This window comes from Panthera uncia (genome assembly GCF_023721935.1).
Source record: "Panthera uncia isolate 11264 chromosome A3 unlocalized genomic scaffold, Puncia_PCG_1.0 HiC_scaffold_11, whole genome shotgun sequence".
Taxonomy (NCBI): Eukaryota; Metazoa; Chordata; class Mammalia; order Carnivora; family Felidae; genus Panthera; species Panthera uncia.
Window position 1 is genome coordinate 58,833,142 of NW_026057578.1, and position 16,242 is coordinate 58,849,383.

The 16,242-nt window shown below is 36.2% G+C and overlaps 1 protein-coding gene across 6 annotated transcripts in view; it reads left to right on the forward strand.

Annotated features, from left to right (window-relative positions):
* Positions 1–16,242, forward strand: part of AFF3 (ALF transcription elongation factor 3) — a 565,834-nt gene that overhangs the window by 396,710 nt on the left and 152,882 nt on the right. For 3 of the 6 annotated variants that reach the window (XM_049650171.1, XM_049650172.1, XM_049650175.1), the window contains one exon: positions 15,970–16,023. The exons of the other annotated variants lie outside the window; for them this stretch is intronic. In XM_049650171.1, the coding sequence (XP_049506128.1) occupies positions 15,970–16,023 (54 nt within the window). The remainder of the gene's footprint in view (positions 1–15,969; positions 16,024–16,242) is intronic. 6 annotated transcript variants of the gene reach the window in all.

Sequence of the window (16,242 nt, forward strand, 5' to 3'; positions counted from 1 at the left end):
AGGAAATCCTGCCATTTTCAACAACAGGGATGGACCTTGAAGGCATTACGCCAAGCGAAATAAGTCAGACAAAGACAAATGCCATATGATCTCAGTATATATGCGGAATCCTAAAAAAAAAACAAAAAAAAACCAGATTTGTGGTTGCCAGAGATAGGAACCAGGGGAGTGAGGGATGAGCAAAATAGGGGAAGGTGGTTAAAACCTACAAATTTCCAGTTGTAAAATAAGTCCTGGGGATACAATGTACACCTTGACGACTATAGTTGATAGTACTCTATTGTATATTTGAAAGTTGCTAAAAGAATAGTTCTTAGAAGTTCTCAAACCAAGAAAACAAATTATAACTATGTGTGGTTGTGGATGTTAACTAGACATTGTGGTAATCATTTCACAGTATATACATATAGTTGACCCCTGAACAACATAGGTTTGTAATGCACAGATCTGCTTATATGTGGGGTTTTTTTCAATAAATACAGTACTGTAAATGTAATTTTTCTTCCTTATGACTTTCCCAATAACATTTTCTTTTTTCTAGCTTACTTTATTGTACCAATACAGTATATAAATCATATAACATACAATATATGTGTTACTTGACTGTTTATGCTATCAGTAAGGCTTCCAATCACCAGTACACTATTAGTTAAGTTTTGGGGGAGTCAAAAGTTATACATGGATTTTTGACTGCCTGTGGGTTGGGGCATCAACCACATTTTTCAAGGGTCAACGGTATGTCAAATCATTATGCTGTACACCTTAAACTAATACATGAATGAATAAAAGCAGGAGATTAATCATAAGTTTTAGATAGTCATTGCTTGGTAGGACAGAATAGTCTGGATAATACATGAGGATTTCCTCAGGATGTATTATTTAATGATCCTATGAGTATTCATAAAGATGAAAGGTATAATTTATTCTTAACACACACACACACCATAAGTTAAAATTTCTGTGAGAGAAATTTATGTCAATAAATTATGTCAATAATTGGGGCGCCTTGGTGGCTCAGTTAGTTAAGCATTTGACTTTGGCTCAGATCATGATCTCACAGTTGGTGGGTTTGAGCCCCGCGTCAGGCTCTGTGTTGACAGCTCAGAGCCTGGAGCCTGCTTCAGATTCTGTCTCCCTCTGTGCCCCTCCCCTGCTCATGCTCTGTCTCTGTCTCTCTCTCAAAAATGAATAAACATTTTAAAATTTTAAGTTATATCAGTAATGGAAGAGATTATATTGGATTACCTCTCCTGTGGATAACTGTTATAAACTCTGGACAAAATATTTTTTCAACTATTTGAAGGTATTATTATATGCTGACTAAAAGAAGGCAGATAATGTTGGAAATTTGTTCCTTGAAAGAAGGAAATTGGACTGAGTGAATTGAACTGGGTGAGATCTGCATTTATACAGCTTCTCCCTGAGGGTTCTTCCAATCCACAAAGAGCAACTAGAATTCAAGGAGAAAGCCACAGTCATATTTGCTTGAAGTGTCAGAAAATGGAGTTCAGGGCTGCCAGAGTAGATGGGCTTTAAGGGAGGAAGTTCCAAAAAGCAAAGAACCATATAAAATAGAGCTTCACTTCTTTCTATAAATTCTTCTCAATCCTTGGATGACCCCTAAACTGCATATATGTGGGGGAGATGCCAGTGAGCCCAGTGGAAGACAATAACTGGAAAGCTGAAAAACTGAGCAGAGATTTCAACTGCTGCCTAATGCCTACAACTACTGCCTGTTAGAATTTGGAATTTGAATCCCATCCAATTATAAGAGCTTGGTAAACACCTTGAGGTTTTTTTCAAAACCTCAGAGGGGCTATGCCTTAATAAAGGACTAATCCTAAAACTAAAGACAAAAAACCAAAATGTCTTATAACAAAATGTAACACTAAGTACCCACAAGTTTCAGGCGATCAGCTAAGAATTTGAGAGAACAAAAAAAGTCTACGTTATTTAAAGGAAGAAAACAGACTCTAAAATCTCTATATCATGACAACGTTCATTAACCAAAAATTAAAGGATATGTGAAGAAATAGGAAAATGTGATCCATAATCAAGAGAAAATGTTGTCTGTCGTAGACCTTGAGATGACCTAGATGTTGGAATTTTCAGATAAGAACTTTCAAGCATCTATTATAATATGTTCAAGGACATAAAGGAAAAAAACATTTTCATAATGACTGAAAGAAGGGAAACGGAAGCAATAAAGAAAGACCAAATGAAAATTCTGCAACTGAAAAGAACAATATTTGAAATGAAAATTTCACTAGATAGCCAATAAGAATTATCCAGTATGAAAAACAATGAGAACAAAGATTTAAAAGCAATGCACAGAGCCTCAATGCATTATGGGACAATATCAGGTAGTCTAATATACATGTACTTGGAGTCCCAGAAGGAAAAGGCAGAGAAAAGAGATCAGGAAAATATATGAAAAAATAATAACTGAATGCTTCCTAAACTGGGTAAAAAAATTAACTTACAAATACAGGAAGTTCAGCTAACCCTAAGAAGGATAAATACACATAAAACCACATCTTGAAACATAATCATACAATTCCTAAAAGCTAAAGATAAAGAGAAACTCTTGAAAGTTGCCAAGGAAAAATGACATATTATGTGCAGGGAAACAGCGTATAACTAACTGAAGGATTCCCATTAGAAACTTCAGAGGCTAGAATATAGGGCAAAAACATCTTTAAAGTGCCGAAAAAGAAAACCAAAAAGATAAATAACTGTCAAGCCGTAATTCTGAATCTAGCAAAAATATCCTTCAAAACAGAAGGTGAAATAAAGACTCTTGGATGCACAAATTCAGAGAGGAATTCATTCCATTAGGCCTGTGCCACAAATGATGAAGGAAATTTGTCAGGCTGAGAGGTAATAAAATCAGATGGAAACTCAAACCTATAAGAAGGAAGTATATACAGGAGTAAATAAATATATATGTAAATATAAAAGATTATTTAATGTAAAAAATAAAATACTGTTTTGTGGGAGTTATGATGTATAGTTGACTGTTGAACAATGCAGGGGTTGGGGCACTAACCCCTCATGCATCAAAAATCCACATATAACTTTTGATTCCCCAGACTTAAGTACTAATACCTGCTGTTGACTGCAAGTCTTACGATGACATAGTTAACACATATTTTTATCTGTGTAATATACTGTATTCTTACAATAAAGTTAGCTAGAGAAAAAATTATTGTTAGAAAAATCATAAAGAAGAGAAAATATATTTACAGTATTTATTTTAAAAATCTCATATAAGTGCCTCTGTTCAGTTCAAACCCTTGTTCAAGGGTCAACTGTATATAGATGTAAAATAAATGACAAAAATCACACAAAGAATAAGAAAGTACTAATGGAATTGCATGACTACAAGATTCTTACATTTTATGTGAATTAGTGTAATATTATATCTAAGTTTGATGATAAGGATGCATAGTATAATACCTATAAAAAACACTAAAAACAAATACTTCCAAAAAAGCCTAGCTAAAATTAAGTCATTGGAGGAATTTTTTAAAAATACCAAAATCTTTGGTTAATACAATATATGAGAGGAAAGAAAGAATGGAAAGAAAAAACAGAAGGTGTCAATGTAAAAGAAATAGGAAAATAGTAAACCTAATCCCAGCTGTATAAATTAATTGCATTAAATGTAAAATAGACTAAAAACTCCAGTTAAAGGGCAAAGACTGTCAAACTGGCATAAAATCAAGGCTTTCTGCTGTCTCTGAGATACACAATTTAAATCTAAAAACACAATTCGTTTGGGATGCCTGGGTGGTTCAGTCAGTTGAGCATCTGACTGTTGATTTTGGCTCAGGTCATGATCCCAGGGTAATGGGATTGAGCCCCACATCAGGCTCCGCATTGAGCATGGAGCCTGCCTAAGATTCTCTCTCTCTCTTCCTCTGCCTCTCTCTCTCTCTCTCTCTCTCTCTCTCTCTCTCTCTCTCAAAACAAAACACAAATAGTTTGAAGCCAGACGATGGAAAAGATAGATTATATCAACAGTAAGCATAAGATAGCCAGTGTGACACCATTAATATTGCCAAGTAGACCTTTAGACAGAGTTTTATAGGACATGTAAAGGACATTTCATCATGCTAAAAAGGTCAGTTAACAAGAAAACATAACAATCATAACTATGTATGTATTTACTAACAGATCTTTAAAGTATATACAATAATAGTTATAGGTTTTTAACATCCCTTTCTTCAGTAATCAGAAAAATTAAACAAAATATTAGCAAATATATAGAATATTTGGGCATATTAACCACTTTGACCTAATTGACATTTATAGAATACTACACCCAACAAGTGCAAGTTACAGAATCTTATCAAGTACACACAAAGCACTCACCAAGACAGACCTTACTGAGAGCAATAAAAGAAATACCAATAAATTCCATAGGATTAGAATCTTAGAGTATGTTTTATGATCACAGTATGAAACGGCAAAGAAATAATCTAGGTATTTGAGAGTTAAATAATATTTCTAAAAGTCTTTGAGTTAAATAATAAATCATAAGGGAAATTAGAAAGTAATTTTAACTGAATGATAATGAAAGTACAATTTATGAAAATTATAGGATTCACTAAAACAATAAACACACCAAAAAAGTTCGCAGCTTCGCATGCTTATATTTTAAAAAGAACAGCGTTGAACATCAATAACTTATGTTTCCACTTTCAGGAGCTAGAAAAAGAAGCATAAATTAACCCAAGATAATTGTAAAGGTGTACATAATAAATAGGAATAGAAGTTAACAAATAATAGAAAATTAATGAAGCCAAAATTGAGTTCTTTTAAAAGATTAATAAAATTAACAAACACTAATGATAATAATTAAGAAAAAAAGAGTGAAAACACAAATTACCAACATCAGCAATGAGAATAAGGGACATGAACACATATCCTGTAGAAATCTTGACAATAGTAACAATATTCTGAACTATTTCTAGCCAATCGATTTGACAGTTTACATGAAATAGTCAATTTCCTTAGCCACTCTGTAGAACAGTATGGAAATCCCTCAAAACACTAAAAACAGAACTACCCTATGATCCAGCAATTGCACTATTAGATATTTATTCAAAGTATACAAAAATATACATCTGAAGGGGCACATCACCCCAATGTTTATAGTAGTATTGTCAACAATAGCAAATTACGGAGAGAGTCCAAGTGTCCATCAACTGATGAATGAATAAAGATTGGTATGTATATACAATGGAATATTACTCAGCCATCAAGAAAGAAATCTTGCCATTTGCAACAATGTGAATGGAGCTAGACTGTATTATGTTAAGCAAAATAACAAAGAAGGACAAATACCATATGATTTCACTCATGTGGAATTTAAGAAACAAAACAGATGAACATATGGAAAGTGGGGAAGAGAAGAGAGGGACATAAATCACAAGAGACTCTTAATGATAGAGAACAAACTGTGGGTTGACGGAGGGAAGTGGGTGGGGATGGGTTAGATGGGTGATGGGTACTAAGGATAGCACTTGTGATTAGCACTGGGTGTTGTATGTAAGTGATGAATCACTGAATTCTACTCCTGAAACCAATATTGTACCATATGTTAACTAAAATTTAAATTAAAAAAAAAAGAAATAGTCCATTTCCTTGAAAATACACAATACCATAGCTGCCACAAGAAGATTTAGAAAATCTGAATGCCACTATGACTAATTTAAAAATTGAATTCATAATGAAAACTTTTCCACAAAGCAGACTCCTCCAGGGCTAGATCGTTTCATAAGTAAATTTTCTCAAAACTTTAAATGATGCCAATGAAATACCAACAAATAAACTGCCAGTCTTACAGAAACTCCTTCAGAAGGTAGGGGAAGAAAAACTACACAGTTATTATATAAAGCCAGTATAACCCTGATACCAACATCTGACATAAACCTTATAAGAAAAGAAAATAATAATCCAGTATCCCTCATAAACATTCCAAAATTCCTTTTAAAATATTAGCATGTATAATCCAGTGATATATGAGAAAATATGATTAACTATGACTAAGTGGGTCATAGTTAAGTGGGGTTTATCACAGGCATGCATGGTTGGTTTAACAGAAAAATTAATTAATGTATTTTACCATATCAATAGAATAAAGGAGAAAAATCATCTATGATCCTCTAAATAGATGGAGATAAACCATTTGGCATAATTAACACCCATTTATGATTTTTTTAATCTCAGCAAACTAGGACTGGAAGGGAACTTAATCTAATAAAGGGCATATACAATAAAAAAACCTACCACTATCATATTTAATGATGAAACACCAAACACTTTCCTCCTAAGATCAGAAACATAGCAATGATGTCTGTGCTTATCACCTCTATTCAACATTGTACTGGAAGTTCTAGTCAGTGCAATAAGGCAAGAAAAGGAAATAACAGACATAAAGATTGAAAAGAATGATTGTTGATACAGAAAATCCTCAGAAATCTAATAAACAACTAATAAAATCAATGAACGAATTTGGCAAGGTCAGTATACAAAACTCAGTTGTGTTTTTACTTATTAGCAGTAAGCAATTAGAAAATGAAATTTTAAAAGGAATTTCATTTACAATGACAAAATAAATCATAAATTTAGCAAAAGACATGAGGCCTGTACACTGAAAACTATAAAACATCGATGAGGGAAATTTAAGACCTAAATAAATGGACAGATGTTCATGAATTGGAAGCTTTGATTATGTTAACATGTCAGTTCTTTTCATATTGTTCTATAGATTCAACACAATCTTGATCAAAAGGCTAGCAGGACACTTTTCTAGAAAATGACAAGTTGACTCTAAATTTTTATAAAAAAGCAAAGGACCTAAGTAGCCAAAACCGTCTTGAAGAACAAGGTTGAAGGCCTTATAGTTCGTGATTTCACGACTTAAAAGCTGAAGTAATTTAATGTAATGTGGCATTGACATGAGGACAGACAAATCAATAGAGCAAAATACAGTCTCAAATAGACCCATACCTATATGGTCTATTGATTTTTTACAGAATCACCAAGCAGTTCAGTGGGAAAAGCCAAATACTTTCAACAAATACTATTGGAACAACTTGCTGGGGAAAATATATGAATCTCACACCATATAAAATTGAGATGGATCATAAACTTCAATATAAAGGCTGAAGCTATAAAGCTTCTAGAGCAAAACATAGGAGAGTATCTTCACATGCTGGGATAGGCAAAGATGTCTCACAGAGGTCACAAAAAACATATGATATAAAAGAAAATCCTGATGAACTGGACTTCATCAAAATTAAAAATATATTCTCATCAAAATGACAAGGCAAGGCACAAGCTGGGAGAATATATTTGCAATACATATATCTGACAAATAATTTGTATCCAGAATATATAAGGAACTCCAACAATTCAATAACAAAATGATAAGGAAACAGATGTTTTAAATGGGCAACCTCCTCGAACAGACAAAAGAAGATACACAGATGGCTAATAAGCAGCTAAAAGATGCATTTCATTTTAATGACTTAAAAGATGTCATTTCAATAACACTCATCTTCAGGGAAATACAAATTAAAGCCACAATGAGATACCACTACACAACTGCTAGAATGGCTAAAATTTAAAAGACTGATAACACCAAATAGTGGCAAAGATATGGAGCAGTTGGAAGTCTCATGCATTGCTGGTGGAAAAGTAAAATGGCATAATCATTTTTGAAAACCATGTGGCTATTTCTTATACACATTTATTGCATGACCCAGCAATTAAACACATACTTATTGTATGACCCAGCAATTCTATTTGTAGGCTTTCATGCAGGAAAAATGGAAAACATGTATTCTTTAAAATATTTGTACATTTTAGTGGTTTTATTCATGGTAGTCAAAAACTGGAAACAACCCCAATATCCATCAGCTGGTGAATGGATAAATAATTGTGGTATATTCACACAATTGAGTACTTCTAATCAAAAGTCAACAAACTTCCCAACTGGATCTGTAGATTCAATGTAATCCCAATCAAAATTGTAGCAAGTTATTTTGTAGGTATCAACAAACTGATCCTAATGTTTATATGGAGAGGCAGAAGACCCAGAAGAGCCAATGCAGGAGGAGAAGAACAAAGTTGGAGGACTTAAACTGCCCACTCCAAGACTTACTATAAAGCTACAGTAATCAAGACAGTGTGGTATTGGCAAAAGAAGAGAGAAATAGATCAATGGAACAACATAGACCCACATAAATATAGTCAACTAATCTTTGACAAAGGAGCAAAGACAGTACAATGGAGCAAAATCTTTTCAACAAATGGTGCTGGAACAGCTGGATATCCACATAGAAAAAAGTGAATCTAGACAGCCCCTCACAAAAATTAACTCTAAATGGGTTACAGACCTAAATATAAACCACAAAACTATAAAACTCCTAGAAGGTAATATAGGAGAAAACCTAGATGACCTTGGGTATGGTGACAATTTTTTAGATACACCACCAAAGGCACAATCCATTAAAGCAATAATTGATAAACTGGACTTCATTGAAATTAAAAATGCCTGGTCCCTGAAAAACAATATGAAAAGAATGAGAAGATGAGAATAAGAAGACAAGTCAATGTCAAGTGGATAAGACTGGGAGAAAATGCTTATAAAAGACACATCTGATAAAGGACTGGTACCCAAAATATATAAAGAATTTTTAAAACTCAACAATAAGAAAACAACCCAATTTAAAAATGGGCCAGGGATGCCTGGGTGGCTCAGTCGGTTGAATGTCTGACTCTTGATGTCAGCTCAGGTCATGATCTTACAGTTGTGAGATCAATCGTGTCAGGCTTCAGGCTGAGTATGGAGCCTGCTTGGGATTCTCTCTTTGTGTCTGCCTCTCTCTCTCTGAAAATAAGTAAATAAATATTTTTTTAAATGGGCCATAAAAAGATGAAAGATGAAAACATGCTCTTACACCATATGTCATCAGGGAAATACAAATTAAAACAATGAGATACCACTATTAGAATAGCCCAAACCCAGAACACTAACCAGACCAGATGCTGGTAGGGATATGGAGTAATAAGAACTTTCATTCATTGCTGGTGGTTGTTATGAGGGGCTGGGGAATGACTGGAAGGGGTCATGATGAAACTTCTGAAGTAATGGAAAGGTTCTATATCTTAATTTGGGATGTGTAACAAGGATATACAGTTATCAAAACTCCAATGAATTTTACACTTAAGTTCTATGCATTTCACTGTCTATAAATTTTACCCAATTATTAAACAAATAGCAAAATTAATTTTACAGAAAGGATGAATTTGTGTGATAGCTTTTCCACCTGATGATAGTAATAATTGACTTATTTTGAGCTTTTACCTTGACCAGATACTCGTCTTAACACTTTACATGTTTTATCACCTCTAATTTTTAGCAAAAATCCAATAATACCCTCTTTAGGCAAATTGAGGTTTCTGCTTTATATAGCATAAAGTGGCAAAGCCAGGATTTAAACCCAAGATTCAGACCCTATAAGCCAAGCTCCTGACCATTGTCCCATTCTGCTGCTGTCTTAGAGCTCTTCTGAAGTTTCTCTGGAGACAATAACCAAGCCAGGAAGAGCAAGCAATTAAGGTAGTGCCTACAGAGGAAGAGTAGACTGAGACCCTGCCAGATTGTCATCTCTACTAGAAAAGTTCTAGGAATCACAAGCAAGGGGAGATTCCCAAGATATTATGAAGGCCACAGTTTGGCAGGGTCACTGTGCTTGCTTAATCCAGACTTGTAAACCCCTGACAAATATACTCTCAAATGAGAGGCCAATAGCATAGGCTTGTAAAAGAATCCTTAGACAGGACCCTTCTACATTCATAGATGACCCTCATTGGACAAAGCATCTATAATGTTAAAGACTACATGAAGATTTGAAATTACCTTTATAAATTAAAGAAATGGGATCAAATACTAAGCCTTCACCTCCTAGGAGAAAAAAAATAAACAAATGAAGCAGAAAGATAATGAATGGCCCATTAGGTGTGCACATGGTACAGTAAAACACTTGGAAATTATTATCTTGAATTAGAGTGACTCATGCAATGTTCTTTCTCCAAAGTTAGTGCAGTAGTTGAAATTAATATATAGAAAGTGCCAATTACCTAGTAAGCATCCAATAAACAGCTATTACTGCAATCATTACAGGATTCATGACTTAAAAAAGATGGAAAACAACCCTGTCTCAGCAGGTGGTAATGATCAGGGCTCAGTTAGAATTTTAATCTTTCCTTAAAAAAGGGGGAGGAGGGACTAAGAAAGGGTTAAGGGTGATTAAAAAAAAGTTTCAAAAGGTCTTCTAATGGAGCTGAGGTGGTGCAGTCTACTGTCAGTCAGTCTATTCCAGAGATGTTAACCAGAATGAGCTCTTCTCCAAAGCCTTTGGATAATAGGACCATATGCAAGGAGTGCATGACTTTACCTCTCCCCTGTGAAGAATGTATGGCCTGAAGGAGGCTAAAGAAGTCACCACTGACTTCTGTTTTTAAATGTTTTGGGAGATGTGACTGTTATTGATTGGTAGAACAAAGTAGTCCTAGATGATGTCCAAGATCCTTTCCAGGTATATAATGTCCAACACTGTGAGTCATTCATAAAGATGAAAGGTAAAATATGCTCATATCAATAAAAAATATTTGCCTTTGTCAGTTCAGGTTGCTATAACAAACTACCATAGACTGGGTGATTTATAAACAATGGAAATTTAATTCTCACCATTCTGGAGGCCAGGATCAAGGTGCTGGCAGATCTAGCATGTGGTGAGGGCCCACTTCCTGGTTTGCAGATGGCCATCTTCTTGCTGTGTCCTCACATGGAGGAGAGCAGAGAGATAGAGGAAGCAAGATTTGTTATATTCCTTCTTATGAGGGCATAAATTCTAATTACCTCCCAAAGGCCCTCCTAATACCATCACTTGGGGGTTAGAATTTCAACATACAAATTTTGGAGGGACATAAACTGTCCATGACCTATTCATTAAAAATTGCTTAAATTTGGAGGAAAATATGCAGAGAAACAATTATCTGCCAAACACAAGGAAATCTATCATTTATACATGTGCATTTAATAATAAGGTTATACAATCTGATCGCTATAATAGGTTCTGGAAGTTGAGAGATCAAAGTTGATTTGAGAACTGTTACTGATAGATGGGGTTTTTTGGTGTGTGTGTGTGTGTGTTTAAGAGAAGTTTGAAACCTTCCTGTTATTTATTTTGGCCATAGCAATCCATGTCCAAAATAATGAACTGTGACTGTTCTTTTAGTCTATGGGGTGTCTGTCCCCAGAGACTTCCTTTCTGTATCTGTTTAAGTAATTTGCCAGGATTCTGTCTGCTGAGAAAATGAGAAACCTAGTGTACAGCCTTTGCTAGAAAAAAATTGGCCAGATTGTGTTTCTTCAAGTCTCAAACACTAAGAATAAAAAATATAATAGGAAGAACCTTCAAGGTTCCTTGGGTGCCCTCATTATGTAGATGATCACACTAGGCTGAAGGCCTTCACAAGGTATGGATTATTCAATAAAGAAGTAAAACCTTGACCCAACACTTAGATACCAATAAGTCCAAGGCTGGACAGCCTTGTTAAAGGAGAAGAGATGTGTATATCAATTTTACCTGAGGGAGAAACTGGACATTGCTGTCATATTCGTTGTATTCTCAGATTAAAACTCCAAATAAACCCAAGAATGCAAGTTGGAAATTATGCCATCACAGAACAAGATTGCAAACTTTATTTTTTATGTTCTTACACCAGACTGGAAGGCCTCTGGTCCCAGATGTCACAAAAGAGAATTCTTCAGAACAACTAGAGAATGTGTTCCCTGACCCCTGCGTGGTTCCCCAGAGATTCACGCTTTCTCTTTCTTTTACATTCACGTCCCATCCAAATACACCTGTGATAAAATACACATAACATAAAATTTACCATCTTAACCATTTTTAAGTGTACAATTTAGTAGCATTACGTGTATTCACATCATTGTTTGACTGTCACCACCATTTATCCACAGAACTCTTTTGATCTTCCCAAATGGAAGCTCTGCTGATACACTGAATTGATAAATTACCATAGCCAGTAACTCCCATTTCTCCCTCCCCTGGTCCCTGGCAATCACCACTCCACTTTCTGTTTCTATAAATGTGACTACTCTAGAGATCTCATATAAGTAGAATCATATAGTATTTGTCCTTTTGTGTCTGGTTTTTTTCACTTAGCATGTCTTCAAGTTTCATCCAGATTGTAGCCTGTGTCAGACTTTCCTTCCTTTTTAAGAAGGAATTTCTTTCCTTTTCATGCCTAACTGATATTCCACTGTGTGTGTGTGTGTGTGTGTGTGTGTGTGTGTGTGTGTGTATAATGAAATAATATTCCATGGTGTGTATATACATAATGAAGTAATATTCCATGGTGTGTATATATATTTTGTGTTTCCATTCATCCATCAGTGGACACCTAGGTTGCTTCTGCTTTTTAGCTGTTGTGAATAATGCCAGTTATGAAGAGGAGTATACAAATACTGCCTCAGATTCCTGCTTTTGATTATTTGGGGTGTGGACTCACTTCATACTTTTTGAACATAACCTACACAGTCAGAAGTACATTTTACATCATATCCTATGAAAGTGTATATACTGAAAGAAAGATATCACAAAACATTACCCACGACTACTCTGACATCTTCAATTCTTATTTAATATTTTAAAGTACAAGTCAAACCACACAAATTCACCTTTGTCAGCCAACGCTCATAACACAATATAGGTTACCGACCAACTAATGAGATAGTCTGTGCCCAAGGAGTGAGGAAGGAGAAGGAAGTAACATACACTGGCCCTGCCATATTTCTAGCCCTGCTCAGTCACCTTATGTAAACAGCCTCCACAGACTTCCCCATCGCCTTGAAAGGGAGTCCTTCCTTCCTCATTTTACAGATGAGGAAACTGAGACTGAAAGACTGTAAGAGGCCATCCAAAGATTTATATCCATTGAGTCTTCCCACTCAGCTCTGCTGCAGGCTTTCTCTCTGACCCCACTACCAGAATGTGACTAGTTTATACCCTGCAGTATTCCCCTCAGACAACCTGTAAGCATTCCCAGAGGGCCAAGGAAAGCTTGAACTCAAAGGCCTGACAACTCAGAAAATGTTAGGACCCGTTCATAGGCTCAAGAGGGTAGATAGTTGGAGTGTACAATATGTGAGAAGGGAAAGTTTTTCAGTGACCCCTGATCAGATCATATACACAACCGCTTCCTTCACTTAATAATTAAGGTGAATGCAGTTTCTGGAAGTGAGTTTGGCACCTCTGCAATGAGCTCTTACAGTCCACAGAGACGTTAATTAATAAACTTTATGTACTCTGTATTCACTGTGGTGTTAGCAGATGGCATCGTTTTTCTGAGGAGTTACTTGGGCCATGGGAGAGTGTGGTAAATCAATAAATATTACCATATGTATTGATTGCAGTGGGTAATCAATAAATATTGCCTGGTATTAACAGACTGATTATGCTTCCTCCAAATGTTTTCTTTTATACAGCTTCTGCATACTCTTATGCTGAAATTTTGCCCAGCCTCTAGAACATAATACTTACACGATACAAAATTGTTAGTATGCATCAGTGAATGAATGCAGAGTAACCCAAAGGATGGTTGGAATACATTTGCTGTGCATTTTCTATATCTTCATTCAGAAATACCACTAGTGAGATTTGTTCTTTCTCTTCTACAGATTTTAATCAGGATGTAAACCTCCAAAATGCAGAGCTTACATATTTACAAACTGAATTCTCCCTCCCCACACCACTGCCCCCAGATTGCAGATTCTCTTTGCCTCTAATGCTGATCCCTTCCCAGGCAGCCTGGTACCATTATGATACTTTCCAAGCATCAAATGCCTATTTTGTGCCAGACACTTTACTGGACATGTTGTCTTAATTCTAAAGTAATCCGATGAAGTGTATTATTATATTATTACATCCTATATTATAAAACAGAAAACCAAGGTCTCAGAGTTGGCGAGTTGGCTCAGGGAGGTTCTGCAGCTGGCAGTGGCCTAGATTTCAGCAGGGTTGGCTAGCTCCAGAAGCATTTGCAGGAACCACCTTCAGTTTGCGGCCTAGTGCAGAGGGCACATGAACCAGAAGTGATTTTTAAGGGAGAAATCCTGTTTTCTGTATAGAGGGCTGGTATTTCCCTAAAAGCCCTCAATGTCTGCTCTTCCCTCCATATCATCAAGGAGACTGTATCCCAAAGAGCTGGGGAGGAGGCCATGGGAGGAAGCCTGGCTGGTTCTACATGATGTGGAAAGGGTGGTGTTCCTGCACAAGTGATGGAGAGCTTGGAAATAGCAGAGGCTGGAGTCTGGAATTCATCTGACCATCCAAATAGCTGGCAGAAGTAAAAGGACGGATTCCCAGCCCCGGCCCACCTGCTCACCTCACAGGGCCTTCTGTTGGCAGAGTATATTTTGCCAAAGCAACAGTCTCATGATCCTACCAAAGCATGTAAAATATTTAAGCCTCTGCCCTCAAGGTTCTACCACAGAGAATTCCACCCCCACTTCTAGCTTCTTAAATAGCTGAAATACACAAAGACACAGGAAATGCAGGGACAAAGGGCAGGTGACCAAACGTTCACATATATGCACACACTCATCTTTCTATGTTAAAAAGGCCATTCCTGCTTTTAAAATGAAGACTTGGTGAGATTTAAAGCTTTAGAATAGTAAAGGTGTTGGTATATCATGATTGAGAGGTAACAAATACTGAATAGTGACTGTATTCCAGGCTGTTGTGCTAAATGCCTTATAAAAATAGGATAACTATATAATATCACAGTTACACAGGGAAGACATGTATAAACTGAAACATAGGATCACCCTATAGGTAAATCAACTCTGAATCTTCATAGCAACTCAAAAAAGTAGACAGTATTAGCTCTCTCTTTTTTTAAAGTTTACTTATTATTGTTTTTGAAAGTAAGAGAGCACATGGATGCACGTGTGAGCAGGGGCGGGGCAGAGAGAGAGGGGGACAGAGGATCCTAAACGGACTCTGTGCTGACAGCAGATAGCCAGACGTGGGGCTCAAACTCATGAACCTGAGATCATGACCTGAGCCCAAGTTAGACACTTAACCGACTGAGCCCCCCAGGTGCCCCCAGAATCTTTTTACAGATAATTATAGAAAGCGAGTCTCAGGGAGCTCACACAGGTAGCGTGGCCAAGCCAGGACGTTACCCTAGAGGCGTCTGACTTGAAAGCAGTCTTTCTTTAACACCGCCTCCAACTGCAGACACCTGAGCTGCGTTGTAGCCTAGACCTAGCACTGCTGGACTCCATTCCTGGTTCAAAACACAAACAAATGAAGTTCAAAGTGACCAGATGGCAGGAAACCCAGTGACTGGGGACTGTTTCATTTGAAAGTCTGCTTAACACTAAAGCCTAGAAGATTGAGTTAGATTAATTGGCTTTTAGGAATGGAGGAAAAAGTGCTATTCATTTGCTTTTGGAGTTTGGGAGAGTAAAGAGAATAATAATCAGGATGAGACAAGAAAAGCAACCAATAGTTCGGTAGAACTGTTAACCATACAGCTTCACTTATTAAAACAATTAGGTGCTAATTTCACACAACCCAAAAAGTTGTATACTGTGAAAACAAAAAGATTTTTTAATGGATAAGTACACAAGATAGTGTTATTTTTTTATTTTGAAAAACATAAATATCCATTTGGCCACAGGGGAAAAAAAATCATTTTTCTCCTGGGCCAGTTGCAAAAATGAAGCCAATCTCTGATTTTGTGAGTTTTGTTTTCCTGTTGACAGTTTTGGCTATAATCCTCACCCCCAAAATTTACTGAGCCCTTTACTATGTGCTAGGAACTATTCTAAGCATCTTACTCATATCATTCTCACAGCTCTCTGGAATGGTTATCCCCATTTACAGATAAGGGAAATGATGCACAGAGAGGGTAAGTAACTTGCCCAGCATCACACAGCTAGTGTGTGACAGCTGGGATTTGAACTCACTCTGATTCCTGAGCCCATGCTTTTAACTATACTTCTATACAATCTCTATTCTGGCTAGTAGACTTCAACATATTTTCAAAATACTGAGTATTAATATGTCTTTGAACAAGAGAACACCATTTCTGAATTATGTGTCACCCCTGGGTGTACTTAGATGTTGG